This window comes from Cheilinus undulatus, linkage group 21 (genome assembly GCF_018320785.1).
Source record: "Cheilinus undulatus linkage group 21, ASM1832078v1, whole genome shotgun sequence".
Taxonomy (NCBI): domain Eukaryota; kingdom Metazoa; phylum Chordata; class Actinopteri; order Labriformes; family Labridae; genus Cheilinus; species Cheilinus undulatus.
The window spans coordinates 41,705,780-41,723,778 of record NC_054885.1 but is presented as its reverse complement, the minus strand read 5'-3'; the positions used below and the strand labels follow the sequence as shown (position 1 = coordinate 41,723,778).

Below are 17,999 nucleotides of genomic sequence, written 5' to 3'. Positions count from 1 at the left end.
CTCAGGGCCTGTGGGATCCACGGCAGGAGGTCGTCCCACAGAGAATCATCAATGGGAATCCGCAGGTACCGAGACCGAGGAAGGAAGGAGGGCTGAGGACTGCAGCGACTCACTGAGAGGACGTACGAGATCCCCAGGGACGCCAGGCAGTCCTGGAGGGGAGGGGGATTTCTTTTAGACCAGCAGAGTCCAGACCTTTATCTCTGAGGGCCACTTGGCCAGCAGAGTCCAGACCTTTATCTCTGAGGGCCACTAGGCCAGCAGAGTCCAGACCTTTATCTCTGAGGGCCACTAGACCAGCAGAGTCCAGACTATCATCTCTGAGGGTCACAAACAGACCTATATGAGGCTGTAGGGGCCCCTGTGAGGCCCCTCCCCTTTAGAGAATTAACATTAGCCAACCAATCAGATGTTTTACATTACTGACCAACAGCCAATCAGATTTCTCCTTCATAAATTCTGATTTCAGTCTTTTTGAATTTCTATTTTATCCTCCATGTGCTGCATCCTCATCCTGTTCAGTTTTTATTAGAAATAAATAAGTAAATAAATCATCTCTAACATCTCTGAGCTCACTCATGTTTCTGCTTCCATGCAAGGATGGAAATGAAATGTTTGAAAATAAAATCAACAAATGCATGAATCAGGCGGATTATAGGAAGACTGAAACAGTCAGTGATGACTGAAGTCTAAAACAGGAGACTGAAGCAGACAGACAGTAACTCAGTAACAACTTTAGCCCCCCCCCCCCACCTGTGTCACGTCGCTCTCTGCTCCCAGGTAAAGTCTGGGCAGGATGGTGGACAGAGGAGGTTTCTCCGAGTCCCTGTCCCGGGTCCACAGCATGTCTGAAACAGACAGAAATGTTAAAGTCCTGGAGGGTTCTAGTCTGTTACTGCAGGGTTCTAGTCTGTTCCTGCAGGGGTCTAGCCTGTCCTGCAGGGTTTTGGTCTGACCCTGCAGGGTTCTAGCCTGTTCCTGCAGGGTTCTGGTCTGTTCCTGCAGGGTTCTAGTCTGTTCCTGCAGGGTTCTAGCCTGATCCTGCAGGGTTCTAGTCTGTTCCTGCAGGGGTCTAGCCTGTCCTGAAGGGTTTTGGTCTGACCCTGCAAAGTTCTAGCCTGTTCCTGCAGGGTTCTGGTCTGTTCCTGCAGGGTTCTAGTCTGTTCCTGCAGGGGTCTAGCCTGTCCTGCAGGGTTTTGGTCTGACCCTGCAGGGTTCTAGCCTGTTCGTGCAGGGTTCCAGTCTGTTCCTGCAGGGTTCTAGCCTGATCCTGCAGGGTTCTAGTCTGTTCCTGCAGGGGTCTAGCCTGTCCTGCAGGGTTTTGGTCTGACCCTGCAGGGTTCTAGCCTGTTCGTGCAGGGTTCCAGTCTGTTCCTGCAGGGTTCTAGCCTGATCCTGCAGGGTTCTAGTCTGTTCCTGCAGGGTTCTAGTCTGTTCCTGCAGGGTTCTAGCCTGTCCTGCAGGGTTTTGGTCTGACCCTGCAGGGTTCTAGCCTGTTCCTGCAGGGTTTTGGTCTGACCCTGCAAGGTTCTAGCCTGTTCCTGCAGGGTTCTGGTCTGTTCCTGCAGGGTTTAGTCTGTTCCTGCAGGGTTCTAGCCTGTCCTGCAGGGTTTTGGTCTGACCCTGCAGGGTTCTAGTCTGTTCCTGCAGGGTTCTAGTCTGTTCCTGCTGGGGTCTAGTCTGTTCCTGCAGGGTTTTGGTCTGACCCTGCAGGGTTCTAGCCTGTTCGTGCAGGGTTCTAGTCTGTTTCTGCAGGGTTCTAGCCTGATCCTGCAGGGTTCTAGTCTGTTCCTGCAGGGTTCTAGTCTTTTCCTGCAGGGTTCTAGCCTGTCCTGCAGGGTTTTGGTCTGACCCTGCAGGGTTCTAGCCTGTTCCTGCAGGGTTTTAATCTGTTCCTGCAGGGTTCTAGCCTGTTCCTGCAGGGTTCTAGCCTGTCATGCAGGGTTCTGGTCTGACCCTGCAGGGTTCCAGCCTGTTCCTGCAGGGTTCTAGCCTGTTCGTGCAGGGTTCCAGTCTGTTCCTGCAGGGTTCTAGCCTGATCCTGCAGGGTTCTAGTCTGTTCCTGCAGGGTTTAGTCTGTTCCTGCAGGGTTCTAGCCTGTCCTGCAGGGTTTTGGTCTGACCCTGCAGGGTTCCAGCCTGTTCCTGCAGGGTTCTAGTCTGTTCCTGCTGGGGTCTAGTCTGTTCCTGCAGGGTTCTAGCCTGTCCTGCAGGGTTTTGGTCTGACCCTGCAGGGTTCTTGCCTGTTCCTGCAGGGTTTTGGTCTGACCCTGCAAGGTTCTAGTCTGTTTCTGCAGGGTTCTAGCCTGATCCTGCAGGGTTCTAGTCTGTTCCTGCAGGGTTCTAGTCTTTTCCTGCAGGGTTCTAGCCTGTCCTGCAGGGTTTTGGTCTGACCCTGCAGGGTTCTAGCCTGTTCCTGCAGGGTTTTAATCTGTTCCTGCAGGGTTTAGTCTGTTCCTGCAGGGTTCTAGCCTGTCATGCAGGGTTCTGGTCTGACCCTGCAGGGTTCTAGCCTGTTCATGTAGGGTTTAAATCTGACCCTGCTGGGTTCTAGCCTGTCCTGCAGGGTTTTGATCTGACACTGCAAGGTTCTAGCCTGTTCCTGCAGGGTTCTAGTCTGTTCCTGCAGGGTCTTATTCTGACCCTGCAGGGTTCTAGCCTGTTCCTGCAGGGTTCTGGTCTGTTTCTGCAGGGGTTTGGTCTGGTCCTGCAGGGTTTTAGTCTGTTCGTGTAGGGTTCTGGTCTGATCCTGCAGGGTTCTGGTCTGTTCCTGCAGGGTTTAGTCTGTTCCTGCAGGGTTCTAACCTGTCCTGCAGGGTTCTGGTCTGACCCTGCAGGGTTCTTGCCTGTTCCTGCAGGGTTTTGGTCTGACCCTGCAGGGTTCTAGCCTGTCCTGCAGGGTTTTGGTCTGATCCCCCGGGGTTCCAGCCTGTTCCTGCAGGATTCCAGTCTGATCCCCTGGGGTTCCAGCCTGTTCCTGCAGGGTTCTAGTCTGTTCCTGCAGGGTTCTAGCCTCTCCTGCAGGGTTTTGGTCTGACCCTGCAGGGTTCTAACCTGTCCTGCAGGGTTTTGGTCTGACCCTGCAAGGTTCTAGCCTGTTCCTGCAGGGTTCTGGTCTGTCCCTGCAGAGTTCTAGTCCGTCTTGCAGGGTTTTGGTCTGACCCTGCAGGGTTCTATTCTGTTCCTGCAGGGTTCTAGCCTGTTCCTGCAGGGTTCTAGTCTGTTCCTGCAGGGTTCTAGCCTGTCCTGCAGGGTTTTGGTCTGACCCTGCAGGGGTCTAGCCTGTCCTGCAGGGTTTTGGTCTGACCCTGCAGGGTTCTAGCCTGTTCCTGCAGGGTTCTGGTCTGTTCCAGCAGGGTTCTAGTCTGTTCCTGCAGGGTTCTAGACTGTTCCTGCAGGGTTCTAGCCTGTCCAGCAGGGCTCTAGACTGTTCATGCAGGGTTTAGTCTTATCCTGCAGGGTTTTGGTCTGACACTGCAAAATTTAGCCTGTTCCTGCAGGGTTCTAGTCTGTTCCTGCAGGGTTTTAATCTGTTCCTGCAGGGTTTAGTCTGTTCCTGCAGGGTTCTAGCCTGTCCTGCAGGGTTCTGGTCTGACCCAGCAGGGTTCTAGCCTGTTCCTGTAGGGTTTAAATCTGACCCTGCTGGGTTCTAGCCTGTCCTGCAGGGTTTTGATCTGACACTGCAAGGTTCTAGCCTGTTCCTGCAGGGTTTTATTCTGACCCTGCAGGGTTCTAGCCTGTTCCTGCAGGGTTGTGGTCTGTTTCTGCAGGGGTTTGGTCTGGTCCTGCAGGGTTTTAGTCTGTTCGTGTAGGGTTCTGGTCTGATCCTGCAGGGTTCTGGTCTGTTCCTGCAGGGTTTAGTCTGTTCCTGCAGGGTTCTAACCTGTCCTGCAGGGTTTTGGTCTGACCCTGCAGGGTTCTTGCCTGTTCCTGCAGGGTTTTGGTCTGACCCTGCAGGGTTCCAGCCTGTTCCTGCAGGGTTCCAGTCTGATCCCCTGGGGTTCCAGCCTGTTCCTGCAGGGTTCTAGTCTGTTCCTGCAGGGTTCTAGCCTGTCCTGCAGGGTTTTGGTCTGACCCTGCAGGGTTCTAACCTGTCCTGCAGGATTTTGGTCTGACCCTGCAAGGTTCTAGCCTGTTCCTGCAGGGTTCTGGTCTGTCCCTGCAGAGTTCTAGTCCGTCTTGCAGGGTTTTGGTCTGACCCTGCAGGGTTCTATTCTGTTCCTGCAGGGTTCCAGCCTGTTCCTGCAGGGTTCCAGTCTGATCCCCTGGGGTTCCAGCCTGTTCCTGCAGGGTTCTAGTCTGTTCCTGCAGGGTTCTAGCCTGTCCTGCAGGGTTTTGGTCTGACCCTGCAGGGTTCTAACCTGTCCTGCAGGGTTTTGGTCTGACCCTGCAAGGTTCTAGCCTGTTCCTACAGGGTTCTGGTCTGTCCCTGCAGAGTTCTAGTCCGTCTTGCAGGGTTTTGGTCTGACCCTGCAGGGTTCAATTCTGTTCCTGCAGGGTTCTTGCCTGTTCCTGCAGGGTTCTAGTCTGTTCCTGCAGGGTTCTAGCCTGTCCTGCAGGGTTTTGGTCTGACCCTGCAGGGGTCTAGCCTGTCCTGCAGGGTTTTGGTCTGACCCTGCAGGGTTCTAGCCTGTTCCTGCAGGGTTCTGGTCTGTTCCAGCAGGGTTCTAGTCTGTTCCTGCAGGGTTCTAGACTGTTCCTGCAGGGTTCTAGCCTGTCCAGCAGGGCTCTAGACTGTTCATGCAGGGTTTAGTCTTATCCTGCAGGGTTTTGGTCTGACACTGCAAAATTCTAGCCTTTTCCTGCAGGGTTCCAGTCTGTTCCTGCAGGGTTTTAATCTGTTCCTGCAGGGTTTAGTCTGTTCCTGCAGGGTTCTAGCCTGTCCTGCAGGGTTCTGGTCTGACCCAGCAGGGTTCTAGCCTGTTCCTGTAGGGTTTAAATCTGACCCTGCAGGGTTCTAGTCTGTTCTGCAGGGTTTTGATCTGACACTGCAAGGTTCTAGCCTGTTCCTGCAGGGTTCTAGTCTGTTCCTGCAGGGTTTTATTCTAACCCTGCTGGGTTCTAGCCTGTTCCTGCAGGGTTGTGGTCTGTTTCTGCAGGGGTTTGGTCTGGTCCTGCAGGGTTTTAGTCTGTTCGTGTAGGGTTCTGGTCTGATCCTGCAGGGTTCTGGTCTGTTCCTGCAGGGTTTAGTCTATTCCTGCAGGGTTCTAACCTGTCCTGCAGGGTTTTGGTCTGACCCTGCAGGGTTCTTGCCTGTTCCTGCAGGGTTTTGGTCTGACCCTGCAGGGTTCCAGCCTGTTCCTGCAGGGTTCCAGTCTGATCCCCTGGGGTTCCAGCCTGTTCCTGCAGGGTTCTAGTCTGTTCCTGCAGGGTTCTAGCCTGTCCTGCAGGGTTTTGGTCTGACCCTGCAGGGTTCTAACCTGTCCTGCAGGATTTTGGTCTGACCCTGCAAGGTTCTAGCCTGTTCCTGCAGGGTTCTGGTCTGTCCCTGCAGAGTTCTAGTCCGTCTTGCAGGGTTTTGGTCTGACCCTGCAGGGTTCTATTCTGTTCCTGCAGGGTTCTAGCCTGTTCCTGCAGGGTTCTAGTCTGTTCCTGAAGGGTTCTAGCCTGTCCTGCAGGGTATTGGTCTGACCCTGCAGGGTTCTAGCCTGTCCTGCAGGGTTTTGGTCTGACCCTGCAGGGTTCTAGCCTGTTCCTGCAGGGTTCTGGTCTGTTCCAGCAGGGTTCTAGTCTGCTCCTGCAGGGTTCTAGACTGTTCCTGCAGGGTTCTAGCCTGTCCAGCAGGGCTCTAGACTGTTCATGCGGGGTTTAGTCTTATCCTGCAGGGTTTTGGTCTGACACTGCAAAATTCTAGCCTGTTCCTGCAGGGTTCTAGTCTGTTCCTGCAGGGTTTTAATCTGTTCCTGCAGGGTTTAGTCTGTTCCTGCAGGGTTCTAGCCTGTCCTGCAGGGTTCTGGTCTGACCCTGCAGGGTTCTAGCCTGTTCCTGTAGGGTTTAAATCTGACCCTGCTGGGTTCTAGCCTGTCCTGCAGGGTTTTGATCTGACACTGCAAGGTTCTAGCCTGTTCCTGCAGGGTTCTAGTCTGTTCCTGCAGGGTTTTATTCTGACCCTGCAGGGTTCTAGCCTGTTCCTGCAGGGTTGTGGTCTGTTTCTGCAGGGGTTTGGTCTGGTCCTGCAGGGTTTTAGTCTGTTCGTGTAGGGTTCTGGTCTGATCCTGCAGGGTTCTGGTCTGTTCCTGCAGGGTTTAGTCTGTTCCTGCAGGGTTCTAACCTGTCCTGCAGGGTTTTGGTCTGACCCTGCAGGGTTCTTGCCTGTTCCTGCAGGGTTTTGGTCTGACCCTGCAGGGTTCCAGCCTGTTCCTGCAGGGTTCCAGTCTGATCCCCTGGGGTTCCAGCCTGTTCCTGCAGGGTTCTAGTCTGTTCCTGCAGGGTTCTAGCCTGTCCTGCAGGGTTTTGGTCTGACCCTGCAGGGTTCTAACCTGTCCTGCAGGATTTTGGTCTGACCCTGCAAGGTTCTAGCCTGTTCCTGCAGGGTTCTGGTCTGTCCCTGCAGAGTTCTAGTCCGTCTTGCAGGGTTTTGGTCTGACCCTGCAGGGTTCTATTCTGTTCCTGCAGGGTTCTAGCCTGTTCCTGCAGGGTTCTAGTCTGTTCCTGAAGGGTTCTAGCCTGTCCTGCAGGGTATTGGTCTGACCCTGCAGGGTTCTAGCCTGTCCTGCAGGGTTTTGGTCTGACCCTGCAGGGTTCTAGCCTGTTCCTGCAGGGTTCTGGTCTGTTCCAGCAGGGTTCTAGTCTGTTCCTGCAGGGTTCTAGACTGTTCCTGCAGGGTTCTAGCCTGTCCAGCAGGGCTCTAGACTGTTCATGCGGGGTTTAGTCTTATCCTGCAGGGTTTTGGTCTGACACTGCAAAATTCTAGCCTGTTCCTGCAGGGTTCTAGTCTGTTCCTGCAGGGTTTTAATCTGTTCCTGCAGGGTTTAGTCTGTTCCTGCAGGGTTCTAGCCTGTCCTGCAGGGTTCTGGTCTGACCCTGCAGGGTTCTAGCCTGTTCCTGTAGGGTTTAAATCTGACCCTGCTGGGTTCTAGCCTGTCCTGCAGGGTTTTGATCTGACACTGCAAGGTTCTAGCCTGTTCCTGCAGGGTTGTGGTCTGTTTCTGCAGGGTTTTGGTCTGACCCTGCAGGGTTCTAACCTGTCCTGCAGGATTTTGGTCTGACCCTGCAAGGTTCTAGCCTGTTCCTGCAGGGTTCTGGTCTGTCCCTGCAGAGTTCTAGTCCGTCTTGCAGGGTTTTGGTCTGACCCTGCAGGGTTCTATTCTGTTCCTGCTGGGTTCTAGCCTGTTCCTGCAGGGTTCTAGTCTGTTCCTGAAGGGTTCTAGCCTGTCCTGCAGGGTATTGGTCTGTCCAGCAGGGCTCTAGACTGTTCATGCGGGGTTTAGTCTTATCCTGCAGGGTTTTGGTCTGACACTGCAAAATTCTAGCCTGTTCCTGCAGGGTTCTAGTCTGTTCCTGCAGGGTTTTAATCTGTTCCTGCAGGGTTTAGTCTGTTCCTGCAGGGTTCTAGCCTGTCCTGCAGGGTTCTGGTCTGACCCTGCAGGGTTCTAGCCTGTTCCTGTAGGGTTTAAATCTGACCCTGCTGGGTTCTAGCCTGTCCTGCGGGGTTTTGATCTGACACTGCAAGGTTCTAGCCTGTTCCTGCAGGGTTGTGGTCTGTTTCTGCAGGGGTTTGGTCTGGTCCTGCAGGGTTTTAGTCTGTTCGTGTAGGGTTCTGGTCTGATCCTGCATGGTTCTGGTCTGTTCCTGCAAGGTTTAGTCTGTTCCTGCAGGGTTCTAACCTGTCCTGCAGGGTTTTGGACTGACCCTGCAGGGTTCTTGCCTGTTCCTGCAGGGTTTTGGTCTGACCCTGCAGGGTTCTAGCCTGTTCCTGCAGGGTTTTGGTCTGATCCCCCGGGGTTCCAGCCTGTTCCTGCAGGGTTCCAGTCTGATCCCCTGGGGTTCCAGCCTGTTCCTGCAGGGTTCTAGTCTGTTCCTGCAGGGTTCTAGCCTGTCCTGCAGGGTTTTGGTCTGACCCTGCAGGGTTCTAGCCTGTCCTGCAGGGTTTTGGTCTGACCCTGCAAGGTTCTAGCCTGTTCCTGCAGGGTTCTGGTCTGTCCCTGCAGAGTTCTAGTCCGTCTTACAGGGTTTTGGTCTGACCCTGCAGGGTTCTATTCTGTTCCTGCAGGGTTCTAGCCTGTTCCTGCAGGGTTCTAGTCTGTTCCTGCAGGGTTCTAGCCTGTCCTGCAGGGTTTTGGTCTGACCCTGCAGGGTTCTAGCCTGTTCCTGCAGGGTTCTGGTCTGTTCCAGCAGGGTTCTAGTCTGTTCCTGCAGGGTTCTAGACTGTTCCTGCAGGGTTCTAGCCTGTCCAGCAGGGCTCTAGACTGTTCATGCGGGGTTTAGTCTTATCCTGCAGGGTTTTGGTCTGACACTGCAAAATTCTAGCCTGTTCCTGCAGGGTTCTAGTCTGTTCCTGCAGGGTTTTATTCTGACCCTGCAGGGTTCTAGCCTGTTCCTGCAGGGTTCCAGTCTGATCCTCCGGGGTCAGCCTGTTCCTGCAGGGTTCTAGTCTGTTCTGCAGGGTTCTACTCTGATCCTGCAGGGTTCTAATCTGTTCTATGCAGGGTTCTGGTTTGGTCTTGCAGTGTTTTGGTCTGACCCTGCAGGTTTCTGGTCTGTTCCTGCAGGGTTTAAGTCTGACCCTGCAGGGTTCTAGTCTGTTCCTGCAGGGTTCTGGTCTGATCCTGCAGACTTTAGTCTGTATTTGCAGGGTTCTGGTCTGAATCTGCAGGGTTCTGGTCTGGTCCTGCTTGGTTCTAGTCTGTTCCTGCAGGGTTCTGGTCTGTCCCTGCAGAGTTCTAGTCCGTCTTACAGGGTTTTGGTCTGACCCTGCAGGGTTCTATTCTGTTCCTGCAGGGTTCTAGCCTGTTCCTGCAGGGTTCTAGTCTGTTCCTGCAGGGTTCTAGCCTGTCCTGCAGGGTTTTGGTCTGACCCTGCAGGGTTCTAGCCTGTTCCTGCAGGGTTCTGGTCTGTTCCAGCAGGGTTCTAGTCTGTTCCTGCAGGGTTCTAGACTGTTCCTGCAGGGTTCTAGCCTGTCCAGCAGGGCTCTAGACTGTTCATGCGGGGTTTAGTCTTATCCTGCAGGGTTTTGGTCTGACACTGCAAAATTCTAGCCTGTTCCTGCAGGGTTCTAGTCTGTTCCTGCAGGGTTTTATTCTGACCCTGCAGGGTTCTAGCCTGTTCCTGCAGGGTTCCAGTCTGATCCTCCGGGGTCAGCCTGTTCCTGCAGGGTTCTAGTCTGTTCTGCAGGGTTCTACTCTGATCCTGCAGGGTTCTAATCTGTTCTATGCAGGGTTCTGGTTTGGTCTTGCAGTGTTTTGGTCTGACCCTGCAGGTTTCTGGTCTGTTCCTGCAGGGTTTAAGTCTGACCCTGCAGGGTTCTAGTCTGTTCCTGCAGGGTTCTGGTCTGATCCTGCAGACTTTAGTCTGTATTTGCAGGGTTCTGGTCTGAATCTGCAGGGTTCTGGTCTGGTCCTGCTTGGTTCTAGTCTGTTCCTGCAGGGTTCTGGTCTGTCCCTGCAGAGTTCTAGTCCGTCTTACAGGGTTTTGGTCTGACCCTGCAGGGTTCTATTCTGTTCCTGCAGGGTTCTAGCCTGTTCCTGCAGGGTTCTAGTCTGTTCCTGCAGGGTTCTAGCCTGTCCTGCAGGGTTTTGGTCTGACCCTGCAGGGTTCTAGCCTGTTCCTGCAGGGTTCTGGTCTGTTCCAGCAGGGTTCTAGTCTGTTCCTGCAGGGTTCTAGACTGTTCCTGCAGGGTTCTAGCCTGTCCAGCAGGGCTCTAGACTGTTCATGCGGGTTTAGTCTTATCCTGCAGGGTTTTGGTCTGACACTGCAAAATTCTAGCCTGTTCCTGCAGGGTTCTAGTCTGTTCCTGCAGGGTTTTATTCTGACCCTGCAGGGTTCTAGCCTGTTCCTGCAGGGTTCCAGTCTGATCCTCCGGGGTCAGCCTGTTCCTGCAGGGTTCTAGTCTGTTCTGCAGGGTTCTACTCTGATCCTGCAGGGTTCTAATCTGTTCTATGCAGGGTTCTGGTTTGGTCTTGCAGTGTTTTGGTCTGACCCTGCAGGTTTCTGGTCTGTTCCTGCAGGGTTTAAGTCTGACCCTGCAGGGTTCTAGTCTGTTCCTGCAGGGTTCTGGTCTGATCCTGCAGACTTTAGTCTGTATTTGCAGGGTTATGGTCTGAATCTGCAGGGTTCTGGTCTGGTCCTGCTTGGTTCTAGTCTGTTCCTGCAGGGTTCTGGTCTGTTCCTGCAGGGTTTTGGTCTGATCCTGCAGGGTTCCAGTCTGTTCCTGCAGGGTTCTGGTCTGATCCTGCAGGGTTCTGGTCTGTTCCTGCAGGGTTTTGGTCTGATCCTGCAGGGTTCCAGTCTGTTCCTGCAGGGTTCTGGTCTGATCCTGCAGGGTTCTGGTCTGATTCTGCAGGGTTCTAGCCTGTTCCTGCAGGGTTCTAGCCTGTTTCTTCAGGGTTTTGGTCTGTTTCTGCAGGGTTTTAGTCTGTTCTTGCAGGGTTCTGGTCTGATCCTGCAGGGTCCTAGTCTGATCCTGCAGGGTTTAGGTCTGATCCTGCAGGGTTCCAGTCTGTTCCTGCAGGGTTCTGGTCTGTTCCTGCAGGGTTCTGGTCTGTTCCTGCAGGGTTTTGGTCTGATCCTGCAGGGTTCCAGTCTGTTCCTGCAGGGTTCTGGTCTGATCCTGCAGGGTTCTGGTCTGATCCTGCAGGGTTCTAGCCTGTTCCTGCAGGGTTCTAGCCTGTTTCTTCAGGGTTTTGGTCTGGTTCTGCAGGGTTTTAGTCTGTTCTTGCAGGGTTCTGGTCTGATCCTGCAGGATCCTAGTCTGATCCTGCAGGGTTTAATCTGTTCCTGCAGGGTTCTAGTCTGATACTGCAGGGTTCTGGTCTGACCCTGCAGGGTTCTAGCCTGCTCCTGCAGGGTTCTAGCCCGCCCCTGCAGGGTTTCAGTCTGTTTCTGCAAGGTTCTGGTCTGATCCTGCATGGTTTAGTCTGATCCTGCAGCTGTGACAGTCAGAGGGTCTCAGCAGCGCCCCCTGCTGTCAGAGATTCATTAACAACAGTTAAACCTGCAGCAGCATGGAGAAAACAAATTCAACAAATCTAAAACGCACTATTCTGTTTTCATACCTCTCTGTGCAGCAGCAGGACATGACATTAGACTAAATCTGGAACTCTGATTTTACTCACTGTTAGTCCGGGTCTGGATCTGGGTCTGGGTCTAGTCCTCTTTCTGCAGCAGCATGGTGAGAACGTCAGAATAAATCTAGAACTCTGATTTTACTCACTGCTAGTCCGGGTCTGGATCTGAGTCTAGTCCTCTTTCTGCAGCAGCATGGTGAGAACGTTAGAATAAATCTAGAACTCTGATTTTACTCACTGTTAGTCCGGGTCTGGATCTGGGTCTGGGTCTAGTCCTCTTCCTTGCAGCAGCTCTCCGGTGTCTCCGTCTCTGTCTGCAGATCCTCTCCTCTAAACTATGAGCTCATCTCTGTCCAACAATAGATCACCGCGGGATGATGTCATCAGCAGCCAATCAGAGCAAGGCTAGACGCGCATGCGCACTCTTGCTGCTGTATCAGCTCCTCACTGACACACCTCAGAGTTCATAAACATAAACCCACTGTTATATAAACGTTTATATGTTTTATTCATGATATTTATGATGTAATATTGAGATGTGCTCGATGCAGCGGTAGTTTTCTGCAGAGTGTGAGCATGCGCACTGTGCACACAGGGTGAACGCTGATGTGTTTGTGCAGGTCAGAGCTGACCCATATCCTATCATGGAGTCAGAGCAGAGAGAGAGAGAGGTCAGCAGAGAGGTCTTCATCATCATCATCATGTCCTCAGCGCTGATAGATGCTGTTGGGTTATTGATGGTTTCATTTGGTTTGTAATGTTTGAGCTCTGAGTTCTCATCAGAACAACATGAATGTTTATTTCCTGAGTGTCACAGATCTCTTCTTCTCTCTCTGTCTGTTCCCTCTCCTCCTGCTTCTTAAACCCCACAGGGTATGAAGATCTTATTCTTACAGCTGCAGCATTCTGTAAGTCCAGCTCCGTCCTTTAAACTCAGAGATCCATCTCCTTCACTCCTAAAGAACACAACGCTGCAGCCAGAGGTGGAAAACTAGCAGACCATAGAACCCCAGTAAAGGTACAGCTCCTCAGGGAAGATCTACTGGAGATGGAACAGTACTGTTTTATAAATCTAGATCATCTGGAAATATCAGCCTATATCATCTGGAAATGTCAGCTATATATTCTAGAAATATCAGCCTGTATAATCTAGAAATATCATTCTATATAATCTAGAAATATCAGTCTATATAGTCTCGAAATATCAGTCTATATAATCTCGAAATATCAGCCTGTATCATCTGGAAATGTCAGCTATATAATGTAGAAATATCAGCCTGTATAATCTAGAAATATCAGTCTATATTATCTAGAAATATCAGCCTGTATAATCTAGAAATATCAGTCTATATTATCTAGAAATATCAGCCTGTATAATCTAGAAATATCAGTCTATAAAATCTAGAAATAGCCTGTATAATCTAGAAATATCTGTCTATATAATCTAGAAATATCAGCCTGTATCATCTAGAAATATCAGCCCGTATCATCTAGAAATATCAGTCTATATAATCTAGAAATATCAGCCCGTATCATCTAGAAATATCAGTCTATATAATCTAGAAATATCAGCCTGTATAATCTAGAAATATCATTCTATATAATCTAGAAATATCAGTCTATATAGTCTCGAAATATCAGTCTATATAATCTCGAAATATCAGCCTGTATCATCTGGAAATGTCAGCTATATATTCTAGAAATATCAGCCTGTATAATCTAGAAATATCATTCTATATAATCTAGAAATATCAGTCTATATAGTCTCGAAATATCAGTCTATATAATCTCGAAATATCAGCCTGTATCATCTGGAAATGTCAGCTATATAATATAGAAATATCAGCCTGTATAATCTAGAAATATCAGTCTATATTATCTAGAAATATCAGCCTGTGTAATCTAGAAATATCAGTCTATATAATCTAGAAATAGCCTGTATAATCTAGAAATATCTGTCTATATAATCTAGAAATATCAGCCTGTATCATCTAGAAATATCAGCCTGTATCATCTAGAAATATCAGCCCGTATCATCTAGAAAATATCAGTCTATATAATCTAGAAATATCAGCCTGTATAATCTAGAAATATCAGCCTGTATTATCTAGAAATATCAGTCTATATAATCTAGAAATAGCCTGTATAATCTAGAAATATCTGTCTATATAATCTAGAAATAGCCTGTATAATCTAGAAATATCAGCCTGTATCATCTAGAAATATCAGCCCGTATCATCTAGAAATATCAGTCTATATAATCTAGAAATATCAGCCTGTATAATCTAGAAATATCAGCCTGTATCATCTAGAAATATCAGCCCGTATCATCTAGAAATATCAGTCTATATAATCTAGAAATATCAGCCTGTATAATCTAGAAATATCAGCCTGTATTATCTAGAAATATCAGCCTGTATAATCTAGAAATATAAGTCTATATAATCTCGAAATAGCCTGTATAATCTAGAAATATCTGTCTTTATAATCTAGAAATATCAGCCTGTATCATCTAGAAATATCAGCCCGTATCATCTAGAAATATCAGTCTATATAATCTAGAAATATCAGCCCGTATCATCTAGAAATATCAGTCTATATAATCTAGAAATATCAGCCTGTATAATCTAGAAATATCATTCTATATAATCTAGAAATATCAGTCTATATAGTCTCGAAATATCAGTCTATATAATCTCGAAATATCAGCCTGTATCATCTGGAAATGTCAGCTATATATTCTAGAAATATCAGCCTGTATAATCTAGAAATATCATTCTATATAATCTAGAAATATCAGTCTATATAGTCTCGAAATATCAGTCTATATAATCTCAAAATATCAGCCTGTATCATCTGGAAATGTCAGCTATATAATATAGAAATATCAGCCTGTATAATCTAGAAATATCAGTCTATATTATCTAGAAATATCAGCCTGTGTAATCTAGAAATATCAGTCTATATAATCTAGAAATAGCCTGTATAATCTAGAAATATCTGTCTATATAATCTAGAAATGTCAGCCTGTATCATCTAGAAATATCAGCCCGTATCATCTAGAAAATATCAGTCTATATAATCTAGAAATATCAGTCTGTATAATCTAGAAATATCAGCCTGTATTATCTGGAAATATCAGTCTATATAATCTAGAAATAGCCTGTATAATCTAGAAATATCAGCCCGTATCATCTAGAAATATCAGTCTATATAATCTAGAAATATCAGCCCGTATCATCTAGAAATATCAGTCTATATAATCTAGAAATATCAGCCTGTATAATCTAGAAATATCAGCCTGTATAATCTAGAAATATCAGTCTATATAATCTTGAAATATCAGCCTGTATTATCTAGAAATATCAGTCTATATAATCTTGAAATATCAGCCTGTATAATCTAGAAATAGCCTGTATAATCTAGAAATATCTGTCTATATAATCTAGAAATATCAGCCTGTATCATCTAGAAATATCAGCCCGTATCATCTAGAAATATCAGTCTATATAATCTCGAAATATCAGCCCGTATCATCTAGAAATATCTGTCTATATAATCTAGAAATATCAGGCTGTATAATCTAGAAATATCAGCCTGTATTATCTAGAAATATCAGTCTATATAATCTAGAAATAGCCTGTATAATCTAGAAATATCTGTCTATATAATCTAGAAATATCAGCCTGTATAATCTAGAAATATCAGCCTGTATCATCTAGAAATATCAGCCCGTATCATCTAGAAATATCAGTCTATACAATCCAGAAATATCAGCCTGTATAATCTAGAAATATCAGTCTATGTAATCTAGAAATATCAGTCTATGTAATCTAGAAATATCAGTCTATATAGTCTAGAAATATCAGCCTAAATAATTGAGAAATATCAGCCTGTATAATCTAGAAATATCAGTCTATATAATCTAGAAATATCAGTCTGTATAATCTGGAAATATCAGTCTATATAATCTAGAAATATCAGCCTGTATAATCTAGAAATATCGGCCTAAATAATCTGGAAATGTCAGCCTGTATAATCTGGAAATATCAGCCTATATAATCTAGAAATATCAGCCTATATCATCTGGAAATATCGGCCTAAATAATCTGGAAATACTGTTTTATATAATCTGGTAATATCAGTCTATATAATGTGGAAAAACTGTTTTATATAATCTGGAAATATCAGCCTGTATAATCTGGAAATACTGGTTTATATAATCTGGTAATATCAGTCTATATAGTCTGGAAAAAAATGTTTTATATAATCTGGAAATATTAGCCTATATAATCTGGTAATATCAGCATATATCATCTGGAAATATCCGCCTATATCAACTTGCTGGTAACCCTCGGGACCAAAGACTTTTATAGAGGTTGTAGTGTTTGATTAAATGTTGTAGTGTTTGATTTAAGGTTGTAGTGTTTGATCAAAGGTTGTAGTGTTTGATCAAAGGTTGTAGTGTTTGATTAAAGGTTGTAGTGTGTGATTAAAGGTTGTAGTGTGTGATTATAGGTTGTAGTGTTTGATTAAAGGTTGTAGTGTTTGATAAAAGGTTGTAGTGATTGATTAAAGGTTGTAGTGTGTGATTAAAGGTTGTAGTGTTTGATTAAGGGTTGTAGTGTTTGATCAAAGGTTGTAGTGTTTGATCAAAGGTTGTAGTGTTTGATCAAAGGTTGTAGTGTTTGATCAAAGGTTGTAGTGATTGATTAAAGGTTGTAGTGTTTGATTAAAGGTTGTAGTGTGTGATTAAAGGTTGTAGTGTGTGATTAAAGGTTGTAGTGTTAGATCAAAGGTTGTAGTGTTTGATCAAAGGTTGTAGTGTTTGGTCAAAGGTTGTAGTGTTTGATCAAAGGTTGTAGTGTTTGATCAAAGGTTGTAGTGTTTGATCAAAGGTTGTAGTGTTTGATTAAAGGTTGAAGTGTTTGATTATAGGTTGTAGTGTTTGATTACAGGTTGTAGTGTTTGATTAAAGGTTGTAGTGTTTGATCAAAGGTTGTAGTGTTTGATCAAAGGTTGTAGTGTTTGATCAAAGGTTGTAGTGTTTGATTAAAGGTTGTAGTGTTTGAATAAAGGTTGTAGTGTTTGATTAAAGGTTGTAGTGTTTGAATAAAGGTTGTAGTGTTTGAATAAAGGTTGTAGTGTTTGAAGAAAGGTTGTAGTGTTTGATTAAAGGTTGTAGTGTTTGAATAAAGGTTGTAGTGTTTGATCAAAGGTTGTAGTGTTTGATTAAAGGTTGTAGTGTTTGAATAAAGGTTGTAGTGTTTGATTAAAGGTTGTAGTGTTTGAATAAAGGTTGTAGTGTTTGATTAAAGGTTGTAGTGTTTGATTAAAGGTTGTAGTGATTGATTAAAGGTTGTAGTGTTTGATTAAAGGTTGTAGTGTGTGATTAAAGGTTGTAGTGTTTGATTAATGGTTGTAGTGTGTGATTAAAGGTTGTAGTGTTTGATCAAAGGTTGTAGTGTTTGATCAAAGGTTGTAGTGTTTGATCAAAGGTTGTAGTGTTTGATCAAAGGTTGTAGTGTTTGATCAAAGGTTGTAGTGTTTGATCAAAGGTTGAAGTGTTTGATTAAAGGTTGTAGTGATTGATTAAAGGTTGTAGTTTGGATTAAAGGTTGTAGTGATTGATTAAAGGTTGTAGTGTTTGATTAAAGGTTGTAGTGTTTCATCAAAGGTTGTAGTGATTGATTAAAGGTTGTAGTGTTTGATTAAAGGTTGTAGTGTTTGATTAAAGGTTGTAGTGTTTGATCAAAGGTTGTAGTGTTTGATCAAAGGTTGTAGTGTTTGATCAAAGGTTGTAGTGATTGATTAAAGGTTGTAGTGATTGATTAAAGGTTGTAGTGTTTGATTAAGGGTTGTAGTTTGGATTAAAGGTTGTAGTGTTTGATTAAAGGTTGTAGTGTTTGATTAAAGGTTGTAGTTTTGATTAAAGGTTGTAGTGTTTGATCAAAGGTTGTAGTGTTTGATTAAAGGTTGTAGTGTTTGATTAAAGGTTGTAGTTTTGATTAAAGGTTGTAGTGATTGATTAAAGGTTGTAGTGTTTGATTAAAGGTTGTAGTTTTGATTAAAGGTTGTAGTGATTGATTAAAGGTTGTAGTGTTTGATTAAAGGTTGTAGTTTTGATTAAAGGTTGTAGTTTTGATTAAAGGTTGTAGTGTTTGATTAAAGGTTGTAGTGTGTGATTAAAGGTTGTAGTGTTTGATTAAAGGTTGTAGTGATTGATTAAAGGTTGTAGTGTTTGATTAAAGGTTGTAGTGATTGATTAAAGGTTGTAGTGTTTGAATAAAGGTTGTAGTGTTTGATTAAAGGTTGTAGTGTTTGAATAAAGGTTGTAGTGTTTGATTAAAGGTTGTAGTGTGTGATTAAAGGTTGTAGTGTTTGATTAATGGTTGTAGTGTGTGATTAAAGGTTGTAGTGTGTGATTAAAGGTTGTAGTGTTTGATCAAAGGTTGTAGTGTTTGATCAAAGGTTGTAGTGTTTGATTAAAGGTTGTAGTGTTTGATTAAAGGTTGTAGTGTTTGATTAAAGGTTGTAGTGATTGATTAAAGGTTGTAGTGATTGATTAAAGGTTGTAGTGTGTGATTAAAGGTTGTAGTGTTTTGTCAAAGGTTGTAGTGTTTGATTAAAGGTTGTAGTTTGGATTAAAGGTTGTAGTGATTGATTAAAGGTTGTAGTGATTGATTAAAGGTTGTAGTGTTTGATTAAAGGTTGTAGTTTTGATCAAAGGTTGTAGTGTTTGAATAAAGGTTGTAGTGTTTGATTAAAGGTTGTA

General features: G+C 45.8%; 1 protein-coding gene across 2 annotated transcripts in view; it reads right to left on the bottom strand.

Annotated features, from left to right (window-relative positions):
• Positions 1-11,582, bottom strand: part of si:ch211-195b15.8 (dual specificity protein phosphatase 8) — a 17,200-nt gene extending 5,618 nt beyond the window's left edge. Inside the window, exons 1-3 of one of the 2 annotated variants that reach the window (XM_041778599.1) lie at positions 11,463-11,582; positions 754-848; positions 1-152 (exon numbers count right to left, since the gene is read on the bottom strand). The exon at positions 1-152 is cut by the window's left edge and continues 8 nt beyond it. In XM_041778599.1, the coding sequence (XP_041634533.1) occupies positions 1-152; positions 754-846 (245 nt within the window). In that variant the 5' untranslated portion in view covers positions 847-848; positions 11,463-11,582. Of the gene's footprint in view, positions 153-753; positions 849-11,272; positions 11,377-11,462 lie in introns of those variants that run through there. The other variant, XM_041778598.1, reaches the window with a different exon arrangement.
• Positions 11,583-17,999: the final 6,417 nt, after the last annotated feature.